The sequence below is a fragment of the Microtus pennsylvanicus genome, chromosome 5 (assembly GCF_037038515.1).
Source record: "Microtus pennsylvanicus isolate mMicPen1 chromosome 5, mMicPen1.hap1, whole genome shotgun sequence".
In the NCBI taxonomy this organism is placed as follows: domain Eukaryota; kingdom Metazoa; phylum Chordata; class Mammalia; order Rodentia; family Cricetidae; genus Microtus; species Microtus pennsylvanicus.
Window position 1 is genome coordinate 12879076 of NC_134583.1, and position 27447 is coordinate 12906522.

Genomic DNA, 27447 nt, shown 5'->3' on the forward strand with positions numbered 1-27447 from the left:
CTGGGCCGGCGTTATCAACAACATTCTGTGAATGCCAGAGCTCAACCGAAGCGTTTCTTTTTCCTAAAAGGTCCACTGGAGCCTCCTAGTCATGCACGTTTCATGTAAATACTGTCTGCCTTCCACACGGAAGTCAAGGTGGTAAGATCAGGCTTGCCTTCATAATTTGTGCAGGAGTCTGTGGTTTCCACATTATGTCTATGTAAGTTCACGTCACATAGAGAAATTGCTCTTAAGCTGTTTGTCTCATCTCAGAAATTGTGAAACTATTTCACAGAGTAACACATGAATGCCAGCTCTGCATATGTAATTATTTTTTCTCCTTGTTTTTCTAGTTTGTTGTCTAGGCAGGCATTTTATGCAGTTTGGGCTATGTGGTGTAATGGTGAGGCTTGAACATCTCTTCCCAGTCCTCAACTCGAATGAGCACCACTTCAGGCAAATATGCCACTTTCTCCTTAGGAGCATCTTTAAATAAAATTAAAAGTAACTACAGTCACATCTGTTTATAACAACATGCTAAAGATACCTTATGCTTATTTTGGCTACATACAAAATCTATGAAGATATCTAATTACAGGTGAAAAATTTTCAAAGGAAAGCAAAAATATTCTTCAGAAATCTAGGACATTTGAAGCAATCCAATCTAAGAGCAGATCATTCCCGAAGGAGCTGAGTTATCCATAGAGGTACATAACAAATCACACTATATTATTTTGCCAAAGTATCAAATTTAGGAATGCCTATAACTATTTTATACTTTAGGAATTCCTTTGATTGTTACTGACCTATGAAACAGTAGACTAGTGTTTCTTATCCTTACCCACTAAACATTTCTGCAATAGGCCCAATTAAATTGAATCAATTAATTATATTTATTTTAACCTCAAGGTCAATCAGAAGAGATCTTTTATTGTTTAATTATAGATTTAATTACATTCAATCATTGAACTCGAAATAAAAAACCCTACAGCACTTAACTCTAATGAGACTCACAGAATTTATGCTGCTGCAATGCTGCTAACCTGCCCATATTCCTAAACCATCCTGAGATGCAGACGGACAAGTGAGCACAGAGCGAGGCCTGTGGACAGGACCCGGTCTCAGGCGCACTGAATCTCAACAGTTTTCAAATCCTAGGTGCCGTGTGCTGGTTTTATCACTTGCCAATATAAATATGTACTTGTGATATTTGTGTGTTTGAGTTTAGGAACCTGATCACTTTATTTTTATTTTTTAATTTTCATGTCTTCTTTCGGACTTTGTCCTCAGAACTGATACTGAGTTTTTATTCAACTTTGAAATACACAGCTAAGGGAAAGAGCAAAGATAAATGCTCTACTAAAAAATATTGATTAATAGCATAAGTACTAAAATAACTTTTTGCTTCATAGTGGGCACATGCTTTTAAGTTATGTCTTAATAATTCTGGGGAAAGACATTGTGATGATACTTTTATATCACAGATTAAAAACAGAACTTTAAGAAATATTTGCTCATTTCAGGGATTTGCTTCTGTGTTCTGAACTCATCAATCATTCACTATGTACAGTTAGCAATGACTTTTTTCTCTCTTCCTTACTGTCTTTCATCTTTGACCATTATATTATTCATTATCATTTTGCAGGTATGAACAGAGCAGACCTAAGTTTCAATATTCCGCTCGCATTTGGGTTCAGACCAGCGTGAGCATCTTCAGAGATATGACTCCCTTGCATCAGCACCAGGAGGGCACTTCAGCACAAGGACCATTTTCTTGGTATGCTTGCTATTCATTGCTCACCTTTAGCTGGTGAAGCATTAAGAGTGCTTGGTTTTCTTTGTTTCATTTGCAAGTTAATCATTAAGCCAAGGTCTGTATCAAACAACTGAGCGGGTCCCACTATCCCTTTGAGCTGTTTCCTGTTTGCATTACCCAGTAGTATAAATGCACATTTCCCGGGTGTCATCTGCTGTGTCAGATGTTTAACCAGTCTGTCAAGGGTCAAAGACAAAGTTTTTCCTTTCTGATGCAAATATTCTTGTTATTCTCATGTAGTAGCTTCAGGAACAAACAAAAACAGGTTTTAGTTCAACAGTCTGGCCTTTTGTAAACTGTCTTGTTATTCCATAATCAATGATTAAAGTGAAATTGGGTGAGTATACAAGGGGGAGGGGGGAATAATCAGATTTATTCATATTCTGATCAGCTCACTGAACTACTTCTACAAAACGTTATCTTCCCACGATATTAGATAAGAAAGGAAAGCATAAGAAATGTGAAGGAACCCGCCAATGACTGGAGACAGGATTTTCTTTATATTGTCTAATAGACTCGTTTATTATTTTAACCTGGTAAAAAGAGACTTATGATTCGTGTTGAAGAAAGAGTTATTTGTGCTTGATACATTGAAGACACTGTTCAAAAGCATTTTGTCCTTATAAAAGGATGACCCCTGTAGTTATTCTTAGGCAAGGAGGGACAAAATTCAACCAACAAAAAGCATATCTCGCCCACAGTTCCCCATGATTTCTCCACATATAGCAAAAAAATACACATCAGTAATTCATTGGAACATGCACAGAGATGAGCAGTACAGTTGTAGGCTGCTCAGGAAACAAAAGGGGTGTGGGGGGAGGAATCAGCATTACCTAAAGAAAAGTCAGGTGACTTACACCCTTTCAATCGCCTTAAAAACACCAATAAGAGGAGCAATTAAAATATAGTCCTAAATAGCACTAGCTAATGTAGATTACATAAGTATACAATATGATTCAATTAATAGTGCTCTGCCAAGCATGAGCCACCAATTCTAGTAAACAAGGCCCTGGTCCATTGCTGAGAACATATTCGCTCCCAATGTAACAAAGTGACTTGGATTTCAGTACTCAACGCTAACCAGGTCAAGTGGGCGGACGGTATTCTATAAAAGGTGGCTGTATTAAAGCAAGGAGGCCGTTCCTGTTGTATGTTTTTGTAATTTTGGAGTTCTCTGTTGGGCATTTGCTTTCTCTACTTTTCCTCCCCTGAGCACTAGTTATCAAAAAAGATTTCAAGGTGCAAGTTGTACATTCTCATGGCAACAGCATCTCATCTCTTTCCCGAAGAGAGGGTTACAGTCACGTTCACAATGCTAATTCCTGTTCTCTTCAGGTGTGTTTCACATACATGTACTTCAAAACCATAGTGTTGATTAGGAAAAGAAACCTACAAACGAGAGAGCGCAATGCAATCATCCACTTCCTATTGTGCTGTGTGTCTTTCCCATCCCTTCTCCCCTTTCCCTGTAAAGAGCTGTAAAAAATTTAAGGCAGATGAGGTATATTGCTGAAGAAAAAAGTTATTTTTGGAAAAAAAAAACTGAAAAAAAAAACCTTTTATTCTGCCCTTCTACTCAAGAAAGTCTACTCAACTATAAATCTATTACTAGAAAAAGCAGGAAAGATTCCGTCTGCATGTACCATACTGTGTCTTCTATTTCTAGAATGGCTTTTTGTTAATTTAATCTTAATAGAAAAAATAAGCACCTTAAGCTATGAACAAGAAAAGAACTTCATTATTAGTGAGTCTAGAATCCAAGCGGAATTAGAGAACACTCGCTCAACCTCTCACTCATTCGCACGAAGGCCAAAGCTACTGATTAGAATTGTAAAGTGCTGTACTGAGTATAAACACTTGTATACACTGCAGACACTGAAAAATAACCCTCAAGCACATTGTGTTATAGTTCCAAAAATATATTTACAGTCTATTACAAAGATTACAAATGGAAGTGTCTAGGTGACTGGATTATGCTAATTAAAACTATTTTTACAGATTATTATTTTTTCCTTAGGGACGAAAAAAACATCTTAGTGAAATTAAAATGAGTTTTTCTACTCAATCAAAAAATAAATTAAAATATCAAATAACACTGTACAGTGATTTTAAAAAGAAAAACGGGTGGGGAGGGGTTTGGGAAGCAATCCATTTAAGTTTTCTATAGCCATCTTTGGTCCTACATGTGGGAGAACACATTATGTAGCACTGAAAATACCTGTTTCTTTGTGAAGCTCTGCAAGTAAAATAGAAAAATATAGTGCATTTTCAATGTACTCAGAGCCACTACCGAGAAATGTGCATACAAAACAAGACGGTAGAAATAAAATTTACAAGTTTTACAAAGGAACATTTACAGATTTTGCTTGTTACCTGTTTGTCTGTTAGTTTGCGGCTGTCCACATTAGCAAACAACACCAATTAGGACCGATCCCTGGGATCTTTTGCTACGAAAATCATTCTAAACAGCCCAATTTTCTTTGGAAGTACAACAGTTCGGTTTGGGGTAGTTCATGATTCTTTGTAACTTTTGAAAACATTACTCAAATATGTATACATTCCTGAAATATCTATAAAGACACATTTAATTATTGCTTATGAAATTCTAACACAGTAACCAAAGAATATGGTTTAATAAATAAGTGGAAACAGAAAAGCCAGACCCTTTACTTCTTCCTTCTGTGGTAAAAGAGTTTTGATCTAAAAGAGTTTTGTGTTTTGTGTGTTGTGTGTATTTGTGTGTTCATACATAAAATACCTGCTTTGCTTCTCACTGAAGTTATGTGGTAAATTTGTCTTTGAGTGGTGAGAAGTGAACTGCCCCTTTGATCTTGCTGCAGAGTAACAATAGACGACTGAATTCTTTACTTTTGTATTTGGACTGCGTTCAACAAGAAAGAATACAAAATATAGGTCAACTCCTAAATTTCTTAATGTCACAAGACTGAAAACTCTGGATGTGCTTGGACCGGGTTTTTGCTAATGCTGGGGAACTCCGGCCTGCAGACCCAGCTTCACCAGCATCTTCCAATGAAGCCTCAGTCTTCTGTCTTATACTCATAAACCTAGAATTTGACATTTTTATTAAATTCTGTCTAGTAAATCACTCTATAAACAATGTGTTAAAAGTGCCTTATAGTATTTATGGATAATTATTGCTTTTTTTCTTTCATTGAAAAGTTAGTATGTTGTCTGATTTAAAAAAAAAATCCTGCTAAAAAATATCAGAGCTCTTGGCAACTTGCAATTTTGAACTACCTGCCAATCAGCAAACAATATCAAAACATCACTGGTTCAACAGAACAAAATGGCGCAGCAAGGATACCAAAGCCATGAATGACAAAGTCATATCCTCAACTATGCGCGTAATTTTGTTTTTGAGATTCTTTCAAAGGTACCCAGTGTAGTAACGTGTCATAAATTTAACACTAAAAAGGTCCAAAGCTACAAATAACTTTCTAAAACAAAGTCCTTATGCAGATTAAACACAGATGGTTCTGGAAAAGAAGAGCCTGAAATCACATATTTAAGGAAAATAGTTCATTGATTTTAACAATAAGATCATGATTTTTATTTGACAAATATATTCTTTCTTAAATTCTTTATGTACATTTTAAAAAGTCTATAAGATAAAAAGGAGGTTCGAGAGCTCAAGGTGTTGGGATGTTTTTCAGGTAGTACTTTGTTTATTGTCACTGCTGTGTTCCTGGCCACCAGCGGTGGATCCTAAATTCCCTTTTTTGTATAATCTGGTGGCACTTAGGAGTTCAAGTCTGTAGGTGCTTCTAAAATCTTCTCTTTATTGTAGGAAGGACTCAGTATATCAACTGTCTTCTAGCAGCATTCTATGCATATACTGAAGGCCAGAACAGTTCTCCTGCAGTCTGAAGCTCCACACGAGGGAGACCTGCATGTCACACTTGGATGCCTGTTCCATGTAAATGCAGCATTTGAGCTCGCATAGTCTGGATGCTGCTCATGATCTTCTTTTGATGGCCAACCAGTGTGATCCCTAAACTCATCACATCACTGGAAAAGACAAGTGCAGGCTTATTAGACATATTACAAACAACCAATAATATCCTAGAGGTTCATTCAACTATCAGTAAAGTTTTTTGTATACTTTAGGTTAAAAGATACTAACAGTATTCTTGGATACTACAGTTCTTCTCCAAAGATCATACGTTGATCTGTTTGGGCAGTCTCCTTTGAAAAAAAATTGTATCAACAAGTCTGTCTTTTAATTTACCATATTGTTGCTTTTTAACGAATCTGAAATTTTACATAAAAATTATTTCAGCCTTAAGATGCTATTATCAATGTAAAAGGTAATTAAATGTTGCCGGGAATACTGAAAGTTTTAAATTATTTTACTGGGTAAAAAAATGGGGTGTTCCGGTAATGGAAATATTTGCTGGAACCTCGTCTAAAGCTCAGAAATCAATGTTACACAATAATGTACAGTGACTGGAACTCTGAAATTCTGAGGATGCATTCCTAGCTGCATCCTCAATCACTTTCCTTCAGTTCAACAGTAAAAATAGAACTGTTACGTCCATGTACAATGCTAGAGTCGCGGTTTAAATGTGCAGTAAGCTAAACATAACTGTTTATCCTTTTGTCTTTCCTAACAGATAGGAAGGTTGATGTTAGATGTTTACAAGCAGCTGAAATGGTACAGTGATACAATACTACTGTATTGTATGCCAGGTTCTTTAGAAAGCACCGATTTACAGAAATAAGAATGAATTTGGAAATCCAGGCATAAACGTGTCAGCATTATCAGCATGGCTGTTAGAAGAAAATGGAAGGAACAGTGTGGGTATACTGAAGTTCACATGCATGCCATTTCTGGACTATGAAAGAGTATTTGGTTGCTAGGCTGTGAGTTCTTCCGGAGAGTTCTGAAGACTGTTTATTCAGTGATAAGCTAGAAAGGAAAACTTAGTTCTTCCTACTTCCATGTTCATAGAAATTTTAAAGGTGATTGCAGAACTACTCCCCAGTAAATAGGGACATGGATGATATAGTAAGTCCACTGTGCATGGCCCAGAACACTGGCAACGGAGACAAATCACACGTCAAACTCTTACGGAGTGACTGCAAAGGATATTTAAATTTTCTGACCTTTCATTTACAAAATTGGCATGTTGACAACTGATTTCACGAAATGGTTAATATGCCATCTAGAAAATAATTTATGTTTAAAGCACTATAGAAATATGAGCATTTTTAAAAGAAATGCCTTGTCCCTCTGATTTTGTAATCTATAGACTTTTACAATAAAGAGGATAATCTAGTATATGGATGGGGACTGTACCTAATCAATTCTTAAATACAATCTAACAAGTTGATACTTACTCAATAGTCATCCTGGCCACTGACTCCAGTGAGTTATATCCGGCTGCTGTGAAGTTATCCTTATACCTTTCCATCTTAATAGCTTGCAGCCATTCTCCAACCGAACAGAAGGCAGTGAAGTCCGGAGTGCTCTGATCCAGAAGGGGGCTTATGGGCCTAGGTAAGAAGAGAACACAGAGGCAAACATTCTCAGAAATTACCAAAGAGATGAGATCCTTGTAATACAAAAACAAACAAACCAAAGTATGTGTGTGTGTTTGGGGGGGGGGGGAGGAGTAGAAAATGAAGCCAGATGGTTGAATTGATCTATATAATAACCCAAACCAAGTAAGTTATCCGGAAACGACAAATACCTGAATTTAAAATTTAATTAGATGCGTGCGCTCACTGGGCCGTGTCTGCCACACGCTCATAAACGCTATCAGTGAAGATTCTTGGAAGAACCACATTTGTTCTCTGGCTTTTTTTACAAGTGGCTGAGAGTAAAGGAAGTATATCTGGCATATCCTAACTTAGCCAGGCCACCACAGTGCTATTCAGAGCATTAAAAATCCTCCGTTTTGATGACATACTGGGTGTCCCATGAAGATAATAGGCCCCTGCAAGCGCAGCCCACAGCAGCAAGCTTACCTGAAAATGCCCTGTGGTGCCGTGTGCTGTAAGGGAAGGGGCTCTTCCTAATGGGCAGCTAGCATGGCATATGCTGAGTTACTTTTTATAATTTCTAATTCTACTGAAGCATTTTATCAGAAAACAACACAAAATAATAAATTAGAATATAAGAATATGCCAAGCTAGAGCAACATGGTAAAAGCAAGGCAACAATAATCCAGGCTTGAAATCACGTACCCCAGCCTGGTCACAAAACCTAGGAAGCACAGAAGATTTTCTGAGAAAGACAACTGGTGTTATCATAAGTCCTAAGAAAATGGAAATCTAGTAACAATGCATGGATTTCTTGAAATACTAATTAAGGTAAAACATATGAAAATAAAAGCCAATAAAGCCTTGTAACATAACATTTTCGTCTGGATTTATGGTTGAACATAGACGTCAGTTTGCCTTGGGGCCAAGCTGAGGAAGCAAATGGTGTAAGCAGATATTTTAATTTTATTCAGTTCCATCTCACTAGAGATTTCTTACCTACTACAAGTCCCCAGGGGCGTTTTCAGACTACTTGGGTTTCGAATCATTTTGTCTAGAATTCCGACTATTTGTTCAAACTTTGGCCTTTCTGCCCGTTCTTTCTGCCAACAATCCAGCATTAGCTGGTGAAGTCCAGCCGGGCAGTCCATGGGCGCTGGTAAACGATAGCCTTCTTCTATTGCTTTTATGACCTGATAGCCAGAAGGACATGAAAGATATTACCAACTGAGCTTCCATTACAGTGAAATGAACTGCTCGGAAGGCAAAATGATTTATCCAGATAAGAGTGAGACATATTGCTTACAAAAAAAAATCTTTTTTCTTTCCAAAACAGTCATGAATATATTGAGCACGCTATGATGTGGTCCACGAGGTGCAGGATATGATGACATTTCCTAGTTAAGTCAGCAACAGGGAACGACAATCGAGTTCACCCAGGGTGTAAGAGATGGAAATATTTTTAATGCCACCCCAGAGGTTTTCGAAGGGAACATGTTATGGAACGCTCTCAGCTGAATATAGCTGTAAGAATACACATGTGCATCGAAGTAGAAGATAATGAAAGTGGAAAAAAAATTGAGTAACTGAAAGGAAGCTAAAGAGTTCCCTTTTTTGAGGAGAGCAGGAGACACTGTTAGAACAAGAGATTATATCATGTAAATGTGCCGTGTCAGGACATACTATCAAACACACTAGCCTTTTAACAACTGTGTAGGTTACTCTAAATGAGAAGCAGGAGTTTGTTGGACACAGTTTGCTCTGGTCCCTGCAAGGCGGTTGGACTCCTTCCTACCTCCACATTCACCTACCTGACAGCAGAAGGTGGAAAGTAATGAGCATAGAGAAAGCTTTATAGTGGAAAACCAAGAAGAGCTTTTAGTCAAGGCTTAATGATTCACTGTGCTGGTTTAAATTTTGTTTTTTACCATGGACAATTTATGTATAAAAACATCCAGGGGAATTATTGCATTAAGTTTGAATATTAATTAAAAATATAAAATAGGTTTGTATAAACATTTCTGTAAAGATATTAGAGAGCTTAAATTTCTTATTGCCAAGGTCCTTAGATATATGGAAAGGAAAAACAATCTTAAAATCTAAAGTTATTAATAATTTGAATAACATGGGGAAGATAATAGGAAGGGAAGCAATACCAATAAGGGCTTTAAAAATAATAATATTACTCAAGGAAAAATACAGGACCTTGACACTGGCTAACAGGACAGCATGAACACTTAAGAAAATCTGTGGATGTAAAAGCTGCATGTCTATAGATTGTCTTTAGGGATTATGTTGGTTTAGTAAATTAGTAGTTGCAGGTTCTCCTCCAATAACCATAACTTATTTTTGCAAAAGAGACCACTCTATTAAATTAGAACAAATCAAAATGCAGAATCGTGCAGCCTAGTCACAAAGGATACATCGATAAAACACTCCCATAGCTAACGCTCAGGGAACCTTGCGGGAGAGGGGTAAGAAAGGCTGGAAAAGACAGAGGATCAGGGAGTTGCTGTGAGACTGTCTCTCCCAGAAATGTAGTACTCACACATATAAAGTCTTTCCAACATTACTTCTCAATCAGAACTGAATAAGTAAAACACCAATGAACATGCCATAGTAGATGGGCAAAAGCATATGAGTCCGCAAACCTACACAAAGAACTATAGGCAAGTCAGGGATGCTAAGAGTGGAAGAGGTCGCTTTCTTCAGAAAAGAGCACATCAATTGTTTGTCCACTACCAAAGTGTCGGCCCTGAAAAAATATATACAAGTATTGAGGAATATATGTGTATGTAATAACAACTGATAAAAAGAAGCCATGGATGTAAAAGAGAGTGTGGAGATGTATACAGAGGGTTTGGAAGAAGAAAAGAAAAGGGATAAATGTTGTAAATATATTACAATCCCCCAATAAAATTTAAAATGTAAGAAAAATGAGTTTCTGGAAAAGTGACCTTTAGCTTTTTTTTAAGAAAATAATCAAGCAAAGCACTGACTTTATAAATACTAATTAACTATTTAGGGACACTTGTCCACACGATGTATGCAATCTTTAAGACATAGGTCACTAATACAAATGGAAATTAGAGAGTAAATATAATTGATTTTTCTAGAAACAATACTTTTGGGAGAAAAATCTATTATTGATGAAAAAACAAACATGAGTCCATTTTGTCATTTAAGAGAAATATGCATGAGTCTATTATAAGGTAAATAGATAAACTTAATAAGTCAAATTTTAAAAAGTGTTAGTTAAAATTTTCTAGTACCAAATCTTTTCAAATTGCAGAGCTGTTTGCATTTCAATGGTTTACTACAAATATCTGGCCACAGTTTTCATGTGTATATCACAATCTATTAGTTTAAAATTGAACATATCACGTCCCCCTCAGTCTTTTCCTGTTTTATCCAATGGCATTTTGAGTTGTCCCAGTCAGAAAGCTGAGCATGGCGCTCTAATTTCTTCACTTTGCACAGACAATTAGTTAACACATTTTCATGGTTCTAAGTCCTGAAACAGCATATGTTAAGTACTAAGAAAATAACTGCTCACTTCCTGTAGTATACGATTATAGTAACAGCGTTAAGTCTTCACAAAGTCTTATTTGTTTCTGAGAGTGCTGTTAGGTTTTGAACAACAATAAGGGGAAAACATTATTAACCAGTGATTATGAGCACACAAAGGCTACATGAGAGTTGATGATCCCAATACCTAAGTACATATCACTGAAAACATTCCTCAATAGTACATCTCTATCATGCTATTTATCCCACAGGCAAGCACACAGAAATCATATCTCTACACAGATTGCACCTATGTGTATATATAGCAAACATATGTACATATACACATAGAATCGTATTTTAAAGTTTTATTTCTTTTTTTATTTTAGGCATATGGGTGTTATGCCTGCATGTATGTATGAGTAACATGTGTATGCCTAATACCCACAAGGACCAAAAAGGGTGTTGGATCCCCTGGAACCAAAGATATAGAGAGTTGTGAGAAATATGTACTTGGAATTGAACCCAGGTCCTCTTTAAGAGCAAGAAGTGCAATTAGTGACTGGGCTATAACAAAATGTTATCTAACATTCAAGTAACAATGTTGTTCTTGGATCCGAGTGTTGTGTGGAAAAGACTTTGGAGAAAAGTAAACATACTTTTGGAAATCTCGGCTAAGTGATTTAAATAATGGCAAAGCTCATGAAATGTAAATAACTTCCAAAGTTTTATGCACTAAAATGATAATGTAACAAATACTTGGGAAGATATTTTTCCCACTGGAAAGAGTGACTTCCCATATGGCTGAGGTTGCATATACAGAACACATATAATATTTTTCTAATTTGAAAAAATGTCACTTCCATATCTATATCTATAGCATGATGTCAGTTCTCATCATTTCCTCCACTTCCTAATTGGTCTCCCCATATGCACTTCTTTAGGTTGCCTCAGAGGAATAATGTAGGAAGAATTATCCTTATGTTCAAAAATCATCTTTTAAAAGAAAATTCTTTTCATGATCTTTCTGGTACCCAACTGTTCAACAGGGCTCCAAACTTTCACGATGCCTTCTAGGATTCTCGAGCTTAGGATCCCATGTATGTTTAGAAGTTTGTGCCAAGGAAGCAAGTACCATTAAATTCCTTACTGGAAGGAAAGCGTTAATGAACTTTTGTATATATTCCATTGCACTCTAGAAACTTACAAATTCTAACGTGGCACTAGAGAAAATTAGTGACCTCAGGAGGAAACAAAGCAGCTTTGAATGTTTAAAGACATAGTGGGCTATGTATCCAGAACAGTGGTAGCAGAACATAAAACTTCAATACGTCCTAGCATGAGACCTCATTTGGGACCCGGAAGTTCCCATTGACAATGCTGGCCACTACTCTTGGAGTACCAGATGCTCTCTCTGGGAATGCCTCTCCATTTAGGGCACCTTGGCAGGATTCAAGTTTTATCTTTTGGCCATGAGACAAAATCATGCGCCTTGTTGATACTGATGTTCTGCATTCTGAAGTTTTTATTTCATTAGCTTACCAGTTAAAGACACAGCTAACAATTATAGTGAATATATATCAATTTCCACTAAATGATTTACATGGAGTTTTTATTGTTAAAGAAACCATCTTAAGCAAATACGATTATTGTACTGACTTTAGAAGAAAAGAATTTGCAGAACATAAACTGTTCAAATCCCATAGTTGTTAGGGAAGACAGAATTGGATGTAGGTGATCTGATCGGAGTCCATGGAGCTATAAAATATTTTACATTTCCAGTGGGAAGACTAAGAGTGTTTTTTCCCCATGAATATATTTGTGGAAAGAAGGAAGCATACGGATTAAGTGGCCTATGAGTTCTGTGAATTTACTGAAAACATACTTCCTGAAACTCCCAGAAGCCTGTTGGGTTTGCGTGCACACATCTGCCCTCACTCCTCAAACAGTGATGACCTCTTTGGTGTACACTACCGATACTACTCATATATAAAATTCACACTGTGGTGTCCCTTATTACTACAGTATGACCATCAGAGTTAAGAGAAGAAATATCATAGGCCTGTTGGTGACAGGTCAATGTTAACTCAAAATAGGGTACAGCATGACCTAAGAAGGTGAAAAAGGACAAGATCTCCTGAGTAAACTTGGAGCATGGAAGTCAGGGAGAAGGGGGGAAGGGGAGAGGGGAGGAGGAAAGGAGAGTGCGGAAAAATGTATAGTATACTCCCATCCAAACAATTAAAATGAGAAGGATTTAAAAAGTAATAATAAAAAGTACTATAGAGTAATATTAAAATTTCATCAGTTGAAAACAAGTATTTCATTTTGACCAACCAAGAATAAGTCCAGTTAAAAGACAGCTTCTATGAAGACCAAGAGAATGATTTCAAACTTTGCAATTTTCCTTATATCACCTCTAAACACATGAGTTTTCTTTGAAAGGCCATTAAATAAAACTGCTGAATAACTACATACTTTCTGAAAAATGAAAGTTGGAAATGTACTGGGAAAGCTTAATCTTTTGGTTTCATTAACACATGTTAACCTGCTTCCATTGCATTGAAATTCCAGAAAATTACAGGTATCTGAAAATAAAAAATGGTTATTGAAATGCTTATGAAGTGATAAACTGCTCAACTATGTTTAGCCACGTATGGACCTATTTTCTTGTCCCCTATTGTTTTCCTTCTCTGGCCAGAGTAAAGGCAAGCATCAGACAGCTACCAGAACCACTGACTACTTTGCTGCCCTTCCCGTTTCCATGTCTGTATTGTGTGTCGTTCTTGGTGTTTGATCCCAAAAGTCAATGACATTTGGGGGTGACTTGACATATGGGCGTGGTTTTCCCTGAGTACTTGACCAGATAAAACTGAGGAAAGCACCACACGCACCCTCTTGGGGTATATGTAACTCAGTAGTAGGGCAATTGAATGAATTATAAAAGTAGATTAGAACAAGCATTTCTGGAAATGCAAGATATTCCTGTACAAAGAGAAGCCCCTCATGTAGCGGGGAATACACAGATCTATCCATTGACTAAAAATTTTGGCCAGATTCCAGAAGAGAACCTTTTCTCTTAAAAAAAAAAAAAGTATTTCAATATTGAAAATCAAGCATAATTGCTTAAATAATAAATCAGTGCTTAACTGTAAAACAAAGAATTCTCCAATAAGAATATTAACACTAATTTATCTTTATAAATTCATTATGCGGATAATCTTTTGTACTATGAAAACCCATGCTCAAATTCAATTCGGACCTTCAAGGTGTAAAAGACAAAATGCTGGCGCTGAACACTGAAGTCAAAACTAAACTCACTCCAGTTATGATGCTATTCGATCCACAAAAATATTTTTTGTTATAACAATTCTTTACTCATGATGTTTATTTTAAAGAAAAACAAAAAGTAAGGTAATTTCTAAACTTAAAATTGATTTTTTTTCCATCCCAACCACTTCTGCTATTTTTGGAAGATAAGTAAACTTTGAGTTTAAGTCATCTCATATTCCTGTCAATCCCTTTATGTTTGAAACTACTATGAAAGGAAACTGCCAAAAGAGATGAAACTCTATGGAGTGTCTGGGGATGTAAATATTCCCTTTCTCTGCCCCAAGGATTTGCTTGCCACATTTTGACAGTCCATGAAATCTTTGACACTGAAACCTGTCAAATAATAGCAACTCTGCCCCTGCCAAAAGGAAGCATCATTTAGATTTTTATCTCTGAAACACTTCAAACAAAACAAAAACAGGAAAAAGCTTATCGCTCAATTCAAAATACCAAACACTATAAATGATTAAAAGCCTCCATCTTCCTGGGCATACATCCTTCAGTTAATGCAGGGATCTGAAGCACCACAAGCAACCCCGTGGACAGCATGCGACTTTAAAAGCCACAGGAACTTGTTACAGGTGACTGATGTAATGAAAACACCCGAATTTTGGCTGTAGCCGATTCTTCATCTTGCCCTTGTCTCTATCACCTTAATAAATACAGGTCCACTTCAGTTGTTGGTGGCATTCTTTTCCTAAGTGGCACAAGGGACATTCCCGCTCTGCTGCAGTGCTTTTACTCAACTCTCTAAGAACTTCCCTTGGTACCATTATCATCAATAAGGAGGAAATATCATTTTTATATCCCATTGTTCCAATAGAATTACAATATAAAATGAGAAAGTAATTATTCTAAATAAAAATATCAAAATAAAACCAAGAAAATCTCAAATTCATAATATATTATTATCATCATTAACATTAATCATGGTGGTAAGCTAGGACACTATTTTTAAAAATTTATAATCTATTTCTATAAATTTATAGACATGTAGCCCTAACGAGCCACCAGCTATGTTTGCTAGAAGTGGATGTGGACGTGTGAGTCTTATTTGTACAATGAGTCACCTACATCTTGATTCGACATGTCCCAATAAGGTCGTTCTCCGTAAGACATTACTTCCCACATGACAATCCCATAGCTCCACACATCACTGGCTGAGGTGAATTTCCGGTATTGAATGGCTTCAGGTGCAGTCCACCTTACTGGAATTTTTCCTCCCTGTTATAAAGAGAGGTTGACACTTTAAATATGCACAGTATATGCATTAGAAGCACACCATAGCTATGTTAAGTATTTCCACATGAGCTGACAGCCCAGCTGCATCGGGTCTGCGAACCTTGAACTTCTCTGTACTCAAAGTTACCAATCTTTCTATTAGGCTCTCATTATGTGCTCATTTCTAAGGCAACTGTACTTAATGGACCTTGCGTGGTGTCACGGCAAGGGTCTAATGAATAGATAATGATGAATTAGACTACGCTGCCAGTAAACTCGAGTGAAAAATGGGGTATTCAAGGAAATTTTCACATAAGCCTTCCTGTCTGATATCATAGAAGTTATGAGTTAGCATACTCATTCTTTTGGAACTTTTATTAAATATCATTATATCTGCTGTTGTGATAACACGCTAGTAACTAGATATTGCTGAATTTAACTATATAATATTTATATAGTTTAAGCCCAGTGCTGTCAAACACCAGTAAGATGTGATGCTATCATTATTCTTTTCTGGGTTTACGTGTAGCTTGCAATGATCATACCAAATCCCACAGAGGAAAAATAATAAAAGCTGAGGTCAATTGGCATGTCCCCTGATAATTAGTTTTATATTAAGTCCTTCTTGCTTGCTTGGGCTATCTTAATTATTAGAAGTACAATAATAGGTGTTTTCTTACAGTTGTTGTATAGACAGCTTCGGGATCATCCTCTATAACCCGGGACAGGCCAAAATCTGACACTTTACAAACAAGATTGCTGTTGACAAGAATGTTGCGAGCTGCAAGGTCCCTGTGAACATATCCCATATCGGCCAAATATCTCATTCCAGCCGCGATTCCTCTCAGCATTCCTACTAACTGAATGACTGTGAACTGCCCGTCATGTTTCTGCAGGGAGACAAAATAAAAAGTCCTTTAACGGGAACAAAATCACCAGAAAAAAAAAGTATGCATGTTTGCAATTTACCATCATATAATAGGAAGTCTTAGTTAATTTACTGTGTAATATGGATAATTAGTGGAGAAAATAGCAGATGTTGGTTAAGATAATAGTCAATAATTTGATAGACTTACGGTGACACCTAGTTATTTCTATACATTTGTTATTTTCATGAAAACTGACTATAATTGGCTATAAGAATTATCCACTTGAGTCCCTTGCTCGTGCTCTCTCTCCTTCTGCTCCTGATTTGGACCTTGAGATTTCTGTCCGGTGCTCCATTGTGGGTCTCTGTCTCCTTTCATCGCCTGATGAAGGTTAATATTCAGGGGGATGCCTATATGTTTTTCTTTGGGTTCTCCTTCTTATTTAGCTTCTCTAGGATCACTAATTATAGGCTCAATGTCCTTTATTTATGGGTAGAAACCAAATATGAGTGAGTACATCTCATGTTCCTGGTCTGAAAAAGCCTGGGATAAAACTGGACTTGTTGAACATAGCAGACAATGAGGACTACTGAGAACTCAAGAACAATGGCAATGGGTTTTTGATCCTACTGCATGTACTGGCTTTCTGGGAGCCTAGGCAGTTTGGATGCTCACCTTACTAGACCTGGATGGAGGTGGGCGGTCCTTGGACTTCCCACCCTGATTGCTCTTTGGGGTGACGAGCGAGGGGGACTTGATTGGAGGAGGGGGAGGGAAATGGGAGGCGGTGGCGGGGAAGAGACAGAAATCTTTAGTAAATAAATAAATTAATTAATTAATATAATAATAAAAAATATCCACTTGATTATTTGCAAAAATCTCAGCCAAGGCTGGGAGACAGAATGAACTCAAAAATAAAAACAAAAAATAAACCCTGATAGGTTAAGTGTTCCCTACACGCCAAAACATGCAAATAAAGAATCTAAGAATTCACAAAGCAAGGAATGCACATGTATTTTGTATTATCTAAGTAGAAAATAAAACAAAACAAAAAAACTGGTCAAATTGTGAATTAAAATAATGAAAAAATTAGGAAAGAGAATGATTAGTAGTGGCTGATTTTACTTTCTTTCATCACTTTGGTTGTTGCTGGTGGACACACAACTCTGAACAGCTACCCCACAACAGTGTATGAGCTTGCAGTGTCCAGAGACCTTCCCAACCAAACTGGCTACCATTAAGTTCTAAACGGATACAGACTTACTATGTGGAGGATGTAGGTTTGAAAATGTGGGTTTCCCCAGTGATTCTTCAGAAAACCGGATACTGTACATATCATGGTGACATGTCAATTAGGATCCTTGTAATTTCTCTCCTCTGTGTGGTATGTGTGTGTGTATATGTGTGTGTGTGTGTGTGTGTGTGTATACACACATTCTAATAATACAGCTTTGGAATATCATCTATACTTCAAGTAACAATATTAACAAGTCATTTTATTAAATATTCTAATTTAGCCCAGTCTAGTGTTGTTACTTTTCAAAGATAATTTTCTGATTTCACACACTTACACATTTACACATCATACTTCACGACAAAGTTCACCAACTTGCACCCCTCTCAAGCCCATCTCTAGGTGCATGGGAGAATGATGGGCTAACTCACCCTGAGAAATGCATCTAGGGCTCCATTTTCCATGAACTCGATCACAATCATGACAGGCTTCCCTAATAATAAAACAAAGAAAAGGAGAAAATGGTATTTCACAACCTATGACCTACATTTACGAATCTCTCATTCTTCCAAGCACACCCCAAAACAAAACAAAACAATAGAACAACAACAAAAAAAAACCCAAAAGATAAAACCAAACAACAACAACAACAACAAGTCACAGTCCTCTTTGGAGACGCTGATGGGGTCAGAAGGGAGTGTTTCTAGTCGCTGGGCTAAGCTCGGACAGACATGAAATGTGAATGTGTTCACAATGCACGAAGCCACAGACACACCCTGCCCTTTGCATTGCTAGCTTGTGAGCAACAAAAATAAAAGAAGTAAACAAGAACGTGAAATGATATAAAATGTAGAGGAGCCACATCACTTTTTATGGCCTTTGAAGATAAATACAAACATCAATCAGTCATCCTAGCCCTGAGATTCATTCTTCAAATCTATCCCGTGTTTACTTTGATGATATTCTGCTGTAGCAGCAAAAGTAATTGCTCTTTATTAGTATACACCAATAAAAATCAGTTAGAACTGCAACATGCTCACAATCTGATACTTAATCACATGTGCAAGGTCAGTAATTTCCAGCGCATCCTACATAATAAATGAAGTGTATCACTGGTGTCTACCTCTTGTAACAACCCCTTCCAAATGGACGACATTTGGGTGATCAAACTGCCCCATGATGCTGGCTTCGCATAAAAAGTCCCTTCTTTGTTTTTCTGTGTAACCAGCTTTCAGGGTTTTTATGGCCACGGCAACATCTCTTTTCCCTGGAAGTTTCAAACGACCACTGCAAACTTCTCCAAATTCTCCTGAAGTAAAAAGAACAAGCAGGCATGTTTTAATTGCGGAAATGGTTCATGCTTTCAAAGACAATGGATTAAAATATTTAAAATAAGTTTTAATTAATATAGCAATTTTTTCTAAGTGCAAAGAAATGCATTTAAATTGATGGGGAATTGTTATTTTCCATATGCAATGAAACAGCTTATGAAATGAAGGGAGAAACAAAATTAAAATTGGAGACACACTTTTGTTCAGTCACAGTAGTAAAGCTTCACTAAGTGTGTGTTCCATAGGCTGTCACTTCACAGGCTAACAAACTGCCTTTCAGAGTCAATCTAGGTCCTAAATGTCTACTCTCTAAAACATCAGGGCACACTACCAAATTGCAACCACTGCTATTGCTTTTAAAAGCTAAGGAACAATACCTATTAGAGATTTTTAAAATATGGAATTTATACGCATTACACTTCCTATATATAAGCACCTTGGGGTGAAAAAAAATAAACTTTATAGCGTTGCATTTAATGAATTTATGTACCATTTTCTGCATACATGTAAAGGGTACAATGGTAAATGGCTACAAATAAAAGAGAAAAAAGGCAGTTTTATAGATAGGGATGCATATTCCATCAAGACTCAAGAAAGTTCTGATGTTTAAAATTCTAAGCTATTCTCGTCAAACAGCAGGAGTGACTACGAAGTAGCTAATAGCACAGCATCTTAAGAACGCAGTTGAAAACATATATACTCAGACTCTACAACATGCTCCCTTTCCATTTCTGTTTTAAGGTTTCATAAACAAGTATAGCCTCATTGCTTCCAATCGTTCAGGTAAATGTAAGCGTTCTACACTTGAAGTATAATTATTTGGCTGTCATTATGATCTATGACTTTCGATCTTGGCTAAAGAGAACAGCTGAATAAGGAAGCCACAACAGCCTTACCTGCACCAATCACACGCTCAATTTTAATACAGGAGGCATCTAGCTCCTTGGCGAATTGATGGACAGCTCTATTTGGGTCCTCATAGGTTTCAGGGTCAATGTAGGTTTTGGTGCCTGGAAATTTAACTGTAATGATGTAAGAAAGCATGACTGTGATGAAGCAAAGCACTTATTGTGCAGTCAGCCCAGGACTGTCATTATGCAGATGCTCCTTGGAACAGTGACCTTGCTTCCACATCACCTCATTCACAGCAGTTTTAACAGACTACTCCCGTCTGCTGGCGTCTAGGTATTATCTGCAAGCTTCTATAGGTAGCATAGGATCCAACTCATAGGTTACTAACTGAATTGCTTTTCCAGTAAATCAACCAAAGGCATCCACCGAAATTTCTGACGTGCCTGTGCCTATCGGATCGGAGATTGGATTAAATTCAGAGAGCCACCGTAGCCCACTTCAAGCCATACTGAGAGTTGGAATGGGCTTGAAAACACATCGATAAACCTATCCATCCATCAATCCATCCATCAAATTAATACACCGGGGAAATAAGACATTTCATGTACAGATAGACCACTACGCTGACAGCAATATTAAAAAACATTTAGACATATTACTTCTTCTTTGATTTATTTTTAAAGACCAACCACTGTTGACATATACATAAAATTAGTACAAGATATGAGGGGCTGCTATCACAAAATCAAAGAGAAATATTCAAAAGACATAGTTTAATATTCACCTTGAGGGTAATAGAAGCTGGATATACAAAGTGCAGAGTAAATTAGAAAATTTACAATATTCCTGGGATCTGTTACCAAGTATGACAGTGATTTGAAAGAGAAATGATTTATATGAACTTTTCATTATAAGGCTTTGGAAGATCTTAGCTAATACGAAGAGGTAGCCAGTATGCCTCACAAAAGGTAGTCAAAATTCAAACAACATAGTATCATCTTAAAAGTTAAAATCTTTCAATGCACCTAGAAGCATGCAGGTAACAGATAATGCTGAGTCAACTTTATATCAAATTCAGTTACAATAAAGTATTCCAAATCTACTCATTTGGTTCAAGACAAAGATAGGTAGGCATATTTGGTTATATTAATGCAATGAAGAAAATTACACTATATCCTTAAAAAGTCTTTATTATTTTTTTAACAAAGCCACCAAACAATCTTTCCATTGAATCTTTCTACTCTCAGAACAACGTCTTTATATAATACACTGCAGCCTAACTGTGCTTATGTCATAACATTAGATCAAGATCAGATTGAAAAAATGAACATATAACAACGAAATAAGCGGTATGTAGAAAGGGAAATTGGGGTTTAAAAATCTTGATTTATTCTGCTGTAGTTGATTGTTTATCCAAAATTGATTGTCTTAAACAATTATTGTTGCAGTTTATAAAACTGACAGATGCTCATTTGTTACTAAAGCTGAACATGAAAAAAAAACAAGAAGAAAAGAGAGAGAGAGGGGATAGAAAGAGAAAAAAGAGTAGTACAGGAAAGAGGGGAAAAGAGAGAGAGAGAAGGGAAGAAAACAATAGGTTAACCTCCTAGGTTGTCAGGCAAGTGGAGAAAGAGCCATCTTCTCCCTTTTTATTCTCTCTCTCTTTCATTTTTTGTTTGCTTTTGTTTTTGATAAGGAAACTAGATCGGAAGTAGCCTTCTGCATCTCAACCGGTCTCTGACGGTTCTTTATTCAAGCTGTCATAAAACATTTTGACAGGCCAAAGCTGTTTTGGCATAAGAACATGAAATACTACCCAGCTTGGATCCTAAGACATTGTTAGAAGAAATGGTAGGAGGAAACAAAATGTAAATGGGAACTGCTTCACTAAACTCCTCCATTGTATTTATATCTTAAAATGTGTGACTTCGGACCCTGGGGAGCCAGGGCACCTGCTACAAATGAATATATTAAATATCCTGTTAAAATCAGGGACAGTTAAGTGGTTGCTTCCAAGTTCCTGTAAAAATCAAATCTGGTGTTCTCTGCACCTGCGAAGACTGCCCATGTGCTAAGGGAGTAAAAGGACACCAGTGTGTAAACAGCTAAGTCTTTTAGATAAAGCCATAAAGTGAGATCCAGTGCCTGGCTCAAATGGAATGATAAGGTACCAAAGGAAAAAGAATGTCAAAACTACACAGTGTTCAATAGGACAGAGCAGTTAAGCACACTTTGCTATTTCATTTTTCATTTAAAAGAATATGGTCTAAATTAAAGGAAAATTTTGCATAATTTCTGAACATTCCAGTCTATTGTTTTGTCCAGTCTGAGAGTGTGTTTGTATGTGTGAATGTGTGTTTGTGTATGTGTTCTGATATATCATTTACATTTCTCATTAATGATAAATGTCTCAAGACCTCTACAGATATTTTGCCAGAAATGGAATCTGTTTATAGACAACAAGTTCATCTTGTCTACATAAACAAGTAAGACATTCAATTCTGAATGCTTCTGATTAAATACTGGATGCAAAATGTGGAAAAGGTGAATGGCTTCAAAATATTAAAACAGAATGGTCACAATCAAACATAAAGCTATACAACAAGTTTCGGGTGAGTTGTGCTTCTGTTTAAAGTTGGCATCATGCTGTACGTTAAAAGCAAACAAACTAGCATATATCTGATAATCTGAGAACGTGTTAGATAAATCCAATAGAAGAGTGAAAAGTGACATATTGGTAGTCGGATGATATTAAGTAACAGCACCAATAAGTTATGCACGTGTGGGTATAACCAGAGATTCCAGCAATTTTCTCCAGGTCTTATATTTTCATTTTGTACATGTTTTACAATACAAATAAAATTTTAGGGACATGGATTTCAATGGTTTCTTCCTTGTTTTGGCAGTCTTACTTATTTATTTTCCTATCACAAAGGAGCGGGGGGGGGGACGTACTTTCCCTCTCTTCTACCTATAAACTGGCTATGTGATTCTCATTAATGATGCCTTTTTACAGGGAACATACTGGCAAATTAGTCAAAGGACCAGAGTGAGGAAACAGAATCACATGGAGGCAGATGGACTCAAGGTATGTAAAGTTTGAATTGTATATAATCTGGGATGTAAACTTAAAGAGAATGCATATACAATATATATCCAGAAAAAGACCTGGGACAACCCAGAACCTAGGAAGGGTTTCATAAAAGTGAGAGAACTTGAAGCTTAAGTCTCTTGATGAACTCATCTCTCCTTTCATTTTAGCAATTGTGGAGAACATGACTTCCTGGCTTCTGTGTTAGCATTTTACAGAGTTTCACATTCAATTTGGGTCACTGCTATGTAAAGCCACCTCTTTAAAAGAAGTTAAAGCCAAAGTGACTGTTGCTCCAACAATGTACAAGACAAATATTTAGTAAAGTGAAATTTCAATTTGAGCCACACATTTTTGATTGAGCATTGTTTTTCTTAAGGATTATGAGGACATTTAAAAATGATTAAAAATTCCTGAGTGCCAATTTGACACTCTTAACACTTTAGAATAGGTGCATCATAGTATCTTCTTAGACACTATAAGAAAAATATGGCTAGGTATATAATAAGCAACTATTTCATTATTTTCAGGAATTTTATGTATTACAAATGTCATAGAAGGTTTAGCAAATAAAAAAAGAATAAAAATACTTGGTTTCTATATCTCCAAGTCTTAAAACTAGGAATAATACGCTGAGTTAAGAATGTCGTTAATTCTAGAATGGAAATAATATGATTCTTAGGCTTTTATTCACCTTTATAATGAACTAACATTTATTCTCAAAGCCCTTATTTCCATTTGCCATTCATTCATTTTGTAACAAAAATAATGTTTTTCCCCTATTTTCCTTGGATTTATAGTCCTCCTTCAGAATTGATTTCTAACATGAGCTTTTAAGAAGCAAGTAGCTCACATTCCTAGAAAAGTATCAGAGGATTAGAGCCTGGCATTAGACTATTTGTTTTCTAGGAAGTATATCTTAGTGATCATTAGTCTCCTGGGCTCTGTGATTCTTGGGAGCAGAACTTGCTGGATGGAAGAAAGGGGCCACACTGCCTTCAAATGACACTCCCCACTAGAAAACGTTTGTGCTGCATTAATGTTTGACTGCTGCAGTGATGACAACATCTGGGCAGGGTTTGCTAAAGGCAAAACCTGTGACGTGAAAGAGGCTCAAGATTCTGAAAATCTGTGACATTTCTGAACAGATTTACATTTTGAGCTCATTACAGAATTTCAAGCATGATGCATTAGGGATTATTCACTCATGCCCTTAGAAACAATCAGATTTCTGCTCAAACTGGGGTATACTGAAAGAAAGAAAAGCCAAACACTTACAATGAAAGTAGAGTTCTTCATCCCCTTCTTGGTCAGCCTTGCTATAACCACAGTGCCTTGGGGGGGGGGGAGGAAATTTGTGGCAAGTTTACTGGATGATCTTGCATCATGGATTAGCGTGCAGCATCAGGAGCAATGCTATGTAGCAACATGCTAGCTAGAGGTATAAACAAATATACATTTGCCCACAGTGCTGAACCGCTTGGTAATAATGTGGCAATGCACATGATCAAAATATACACAGGAAATGGAGTCATTGTGTAAGACCAGAAAACTTAAAGTTTGTGGTGTTAGATTTATCAATTAGCATCTGCCTTTATATTTTTACGGGAACACCTCAAAAATCTTAAATGATTTTCACAAATGTTGAGAAAACAACTAAAAGAGTTAACTTCTCCTTAAGGTTCTTCTCCATTTATTATGAAAAGTACCTGAAGGTAACCAATACACATTCATCTAATATTAATTATGACACTCCTTAACCTTAAACTGAGGAAGAGATCAAATTTATAGTGTACTTTGATTTGGGGAGTACAAAAAATGCACCAACTAATATATCAGAAAAGAAGTATTCACATTTGCCAACAAGATTCTAATAGAATAAGTATAATGGGTTGGTACTTTTGGGTAATCAACATATTTTATGTCAAATGCACGAAGAACATAAGTGAGGCAGTGGCACTTGGGAGGGAGAGAAAAGCAGATATCTGAGTTCAAGGCCAGCTTGGTCTACAGAGTGAGTTTCAGAACACCCAGGGGTACACAATGATAGCCTGTCTTGGAAAACCAAACAAAACCAAGCAAACAAACAAAACCTAGAATTCCATACTCTACCTTCTTCCAATGATGAAGCCGAACACCATGAACACCAAGATGATGGTCCCTGCTACAGCCACCACAGCGATTATGATAACAGGATTCTGCTCACTGGAGACTGCTGTGGCTGCAGACAGAGGACAGATGTTCAGAACCACGTACTGCTGGGAGGAACACATGAGGCTTAACATGAAACAACTCAGATCATTTTCTTTACTTCTAATTTCAAATGAATTCGTTTTAATTAACAGTGCAAATTTAAATTTAAACAAACAGTTATTTGTGCATTTTAAGGAAGTGGCGAGATTAGATAGGAGAAGCTATATTTATGAAAAGTAAACTTTACCAACTTTAAAAATGTCTTACAATTATTGAATTGTAGTCTTCCAGTTACATACTAATAACTCCTCTAAGATCATTACTGGAAGCTCAGTTGTACGTCTTTACAGTATCTACATGGATAAGCCCGTGAGTCATGTCCTCTAAAACAGTTTGGGATTTAAGAAACCTAAGCTTCAAAAAATAAGAGCTTATCACTTCCGGTTCTATATCAGTTGGTATATGTTCTCCACAGGATATTTTCATAATCAGCATAGATGGATTCAATCAGTAAACATGATATACAATGAAAATGTACAGACAAAAATTACCCGGTTGTATTATATATAATGTCAAATCCATATAGTTTAGCTACTTCTAGAATAATCAACAACTAGAATCTTTAATACCAGGCATGGTGGAAAATATCTTTCATGCTGGTGGAAAGAGACTGAGTCTCTAAAGAATAAAGTTTGACCTACGAAGTACTAGCTTTCCTCCGCCAGCAGTCCCCACCCCTAACCCAAACTGTACTTTGTCAAATTTATCCTTGTCATCTTCCTTTGACAACTTTCCCTTACCTTTGTAACCTATACTAAAGAGATATCTCCTATATTATACAGAAAAGCTGTAAAGATATCTAGTCAGGTAGTTTCTGAACACATGTATTGCATACTCTTCTTAATTTGTCACCTGGCGATTGGTCTCTAGAGATAAGTCAATTCAGGAAAGATTTTTTTTTTAAGGTAAATAACCTTTAAGTGTTAAATCTGAGTTACAGCCTAATAGACATATGATTAAAAAAGCATGACTTTCATTTTCTTCTTCATCATCATCATCATCATCATCATCATCATTATTGTGTGTGTGTATATCTGGCTTTTTACATATATAGAGAAGATTCAGAATGGAGTAATTCTCGTGAGAAAGGAAACAATTACACACTCAAGGGTAGAAATGCTTTGCACTGAGAAGTCCCAAGGGGTCAATTCTCTGCTTGTCTAAGACTCAGTTCTTCCCTTAGCTTCAGAGGCCAGTGTTCCAGTGGAAACACTGAGCTCAACTGAAAGATGAATCAACATTAATGAATGTTTATTTACATGTGGGTACTTAATGTTAAACTTTAAGCTTTCAATAGTTGACTTATATTAATAATATTTTCATCTATGTCAAGGGGAGAAAAATTCAGAAGTAATGACTTGAGGCCATAACCTGAAGATCACCTTTAAAAGCTGCAAAGATAGTAGGTGCTCTAAGCAGAAGCGGAGTCGGGAATGCAGGTGATATGGGATAGTCTGCTAATTTCTGTTTACAGTGCCTAAGGGACCTCTTCTAGGGACAATCTTCCCTCCTGCCTCGCTTCTGAGCACAGTTACATCACCATTTCTTGGGTGGTAATGCTGCATCTTATAATCTTCCATAGTTAACCATATGGCCAGAATTCATGAACTTGGCACACGTTTCCCCTAAGCTTAGACTGAGGGCACCTAGAACGCCTCACACATCTCTATGTGTACCTAGTTCTTAGAGCATCACGCGTGCTGAGTCTGCAGATCTCAAAGTTTAGGCATCCCTATGAGTCCTCAAGATCTTTTCAGGGTATCTGGGCGACCAATATTATTGACTCATACTTCAAACATATTTTTATCTCTTTACACTTTCACTTCCTTATAAATGCAGTATCAAGTTTTCCAGAAGCTCCAAGACCTAATGGCATTATGCTAATGGCTAAACGAGGGGAGACTAGTAAACTGTGTTTTATCATAAAGACAACCTCTGATGGGTTTTCGATATTCTGAAGAGTAAAAAAAAATGTTTCTGGGAGAACATTGTTGAGAATACTTTAGTTACATAATAAGACAATTAGAAACTTCTCAAACTGTGCACTATCCATAATACTTAGTGTGTATAAATTTAATTTGGGTATTACTATCCCAACATTTAGAGAAAGAGGAGTGCACTCAGAACTACACATATGGATATCACAAGGTAAGACTTCAGACTTCTAACACCTATCTGATATGGACATCACAAGGTAAGACTTCAGACTTCTAACACCTCTATCTGATTTGTCCTGATAACCTAGATGGTGTTGGGATGATCTAGTCATTTCCTATTCATTATTCTGATAGCTGAGCCTATGTTGCTGTGACCTAGTCATTTCTTATTCATTGAGTGCTTTCTATGCACTAACCACTACAGTAGGCATTGGCAAGTCAATGGTTAAATAAATTTAAAAAATATGATTGATTCTTTTACTAATTTTACATCTTAATGGAAGAGGAAATTCTAAT

At 36.6% G+C, this 27447-nt stretch overlaps 1 protein-coding gene across 6 annotated transcripts in view; it reads right to left on the reverse strand.

Moving 5' to 3' along the window:
* Positions 1-3696: 3696 nt before the first annotated feature.
* Epha7 (EPH receptor A7) overlaps positions 3697-27447 on the reverse strand; it is a 155468-nt gene continuing 131717 nt past the window's right edge. For 2 of the 6 annotated variants that reach the window (XM_075971282.1, XM_075971284.1), the window contains exons 8-17: positions 24854-24962; positions 24020-24075; positions 19695-19820; positions 18591-18776; positions 17899-17960; positions 16045-16254; positions 15218-15367; positions 8303-8496; positions 7160-7315; positions 3697-5827 (exon numbers count right to left, since the gene is read on the reverse strand). In XM_075971282.1, coding sequence (XP_075827397.1) covers positions 5713-5827; positions 7160-7315; positions 8303-8496; positions 15218-15367; positions 16045-16254; positions 17899-17960; positions 18591-18776; positions 19695-19820; positions 24020-24075; positions 24854-24962 — 1364 coding nt within the window. In that variant the 3' untranslated portion in view covers positions 3697-5712. Of the gene's footprint in view, positions 5828-7159; positions 7316-8302; positions 8497-15217; positions 15368-16044; positions 16255-17898; positions 17961-18590; positions 18777-19694; positions 19821-20305; positions 21135-24019; positions 24076-24853; positions 24963-27447 lie in introns of those variants that run through there. The other 4 variants (XM_075971285.1, XM_075971283.1, XM_075971287.1 and 1 more) reach the window with 2 other exon arrangements.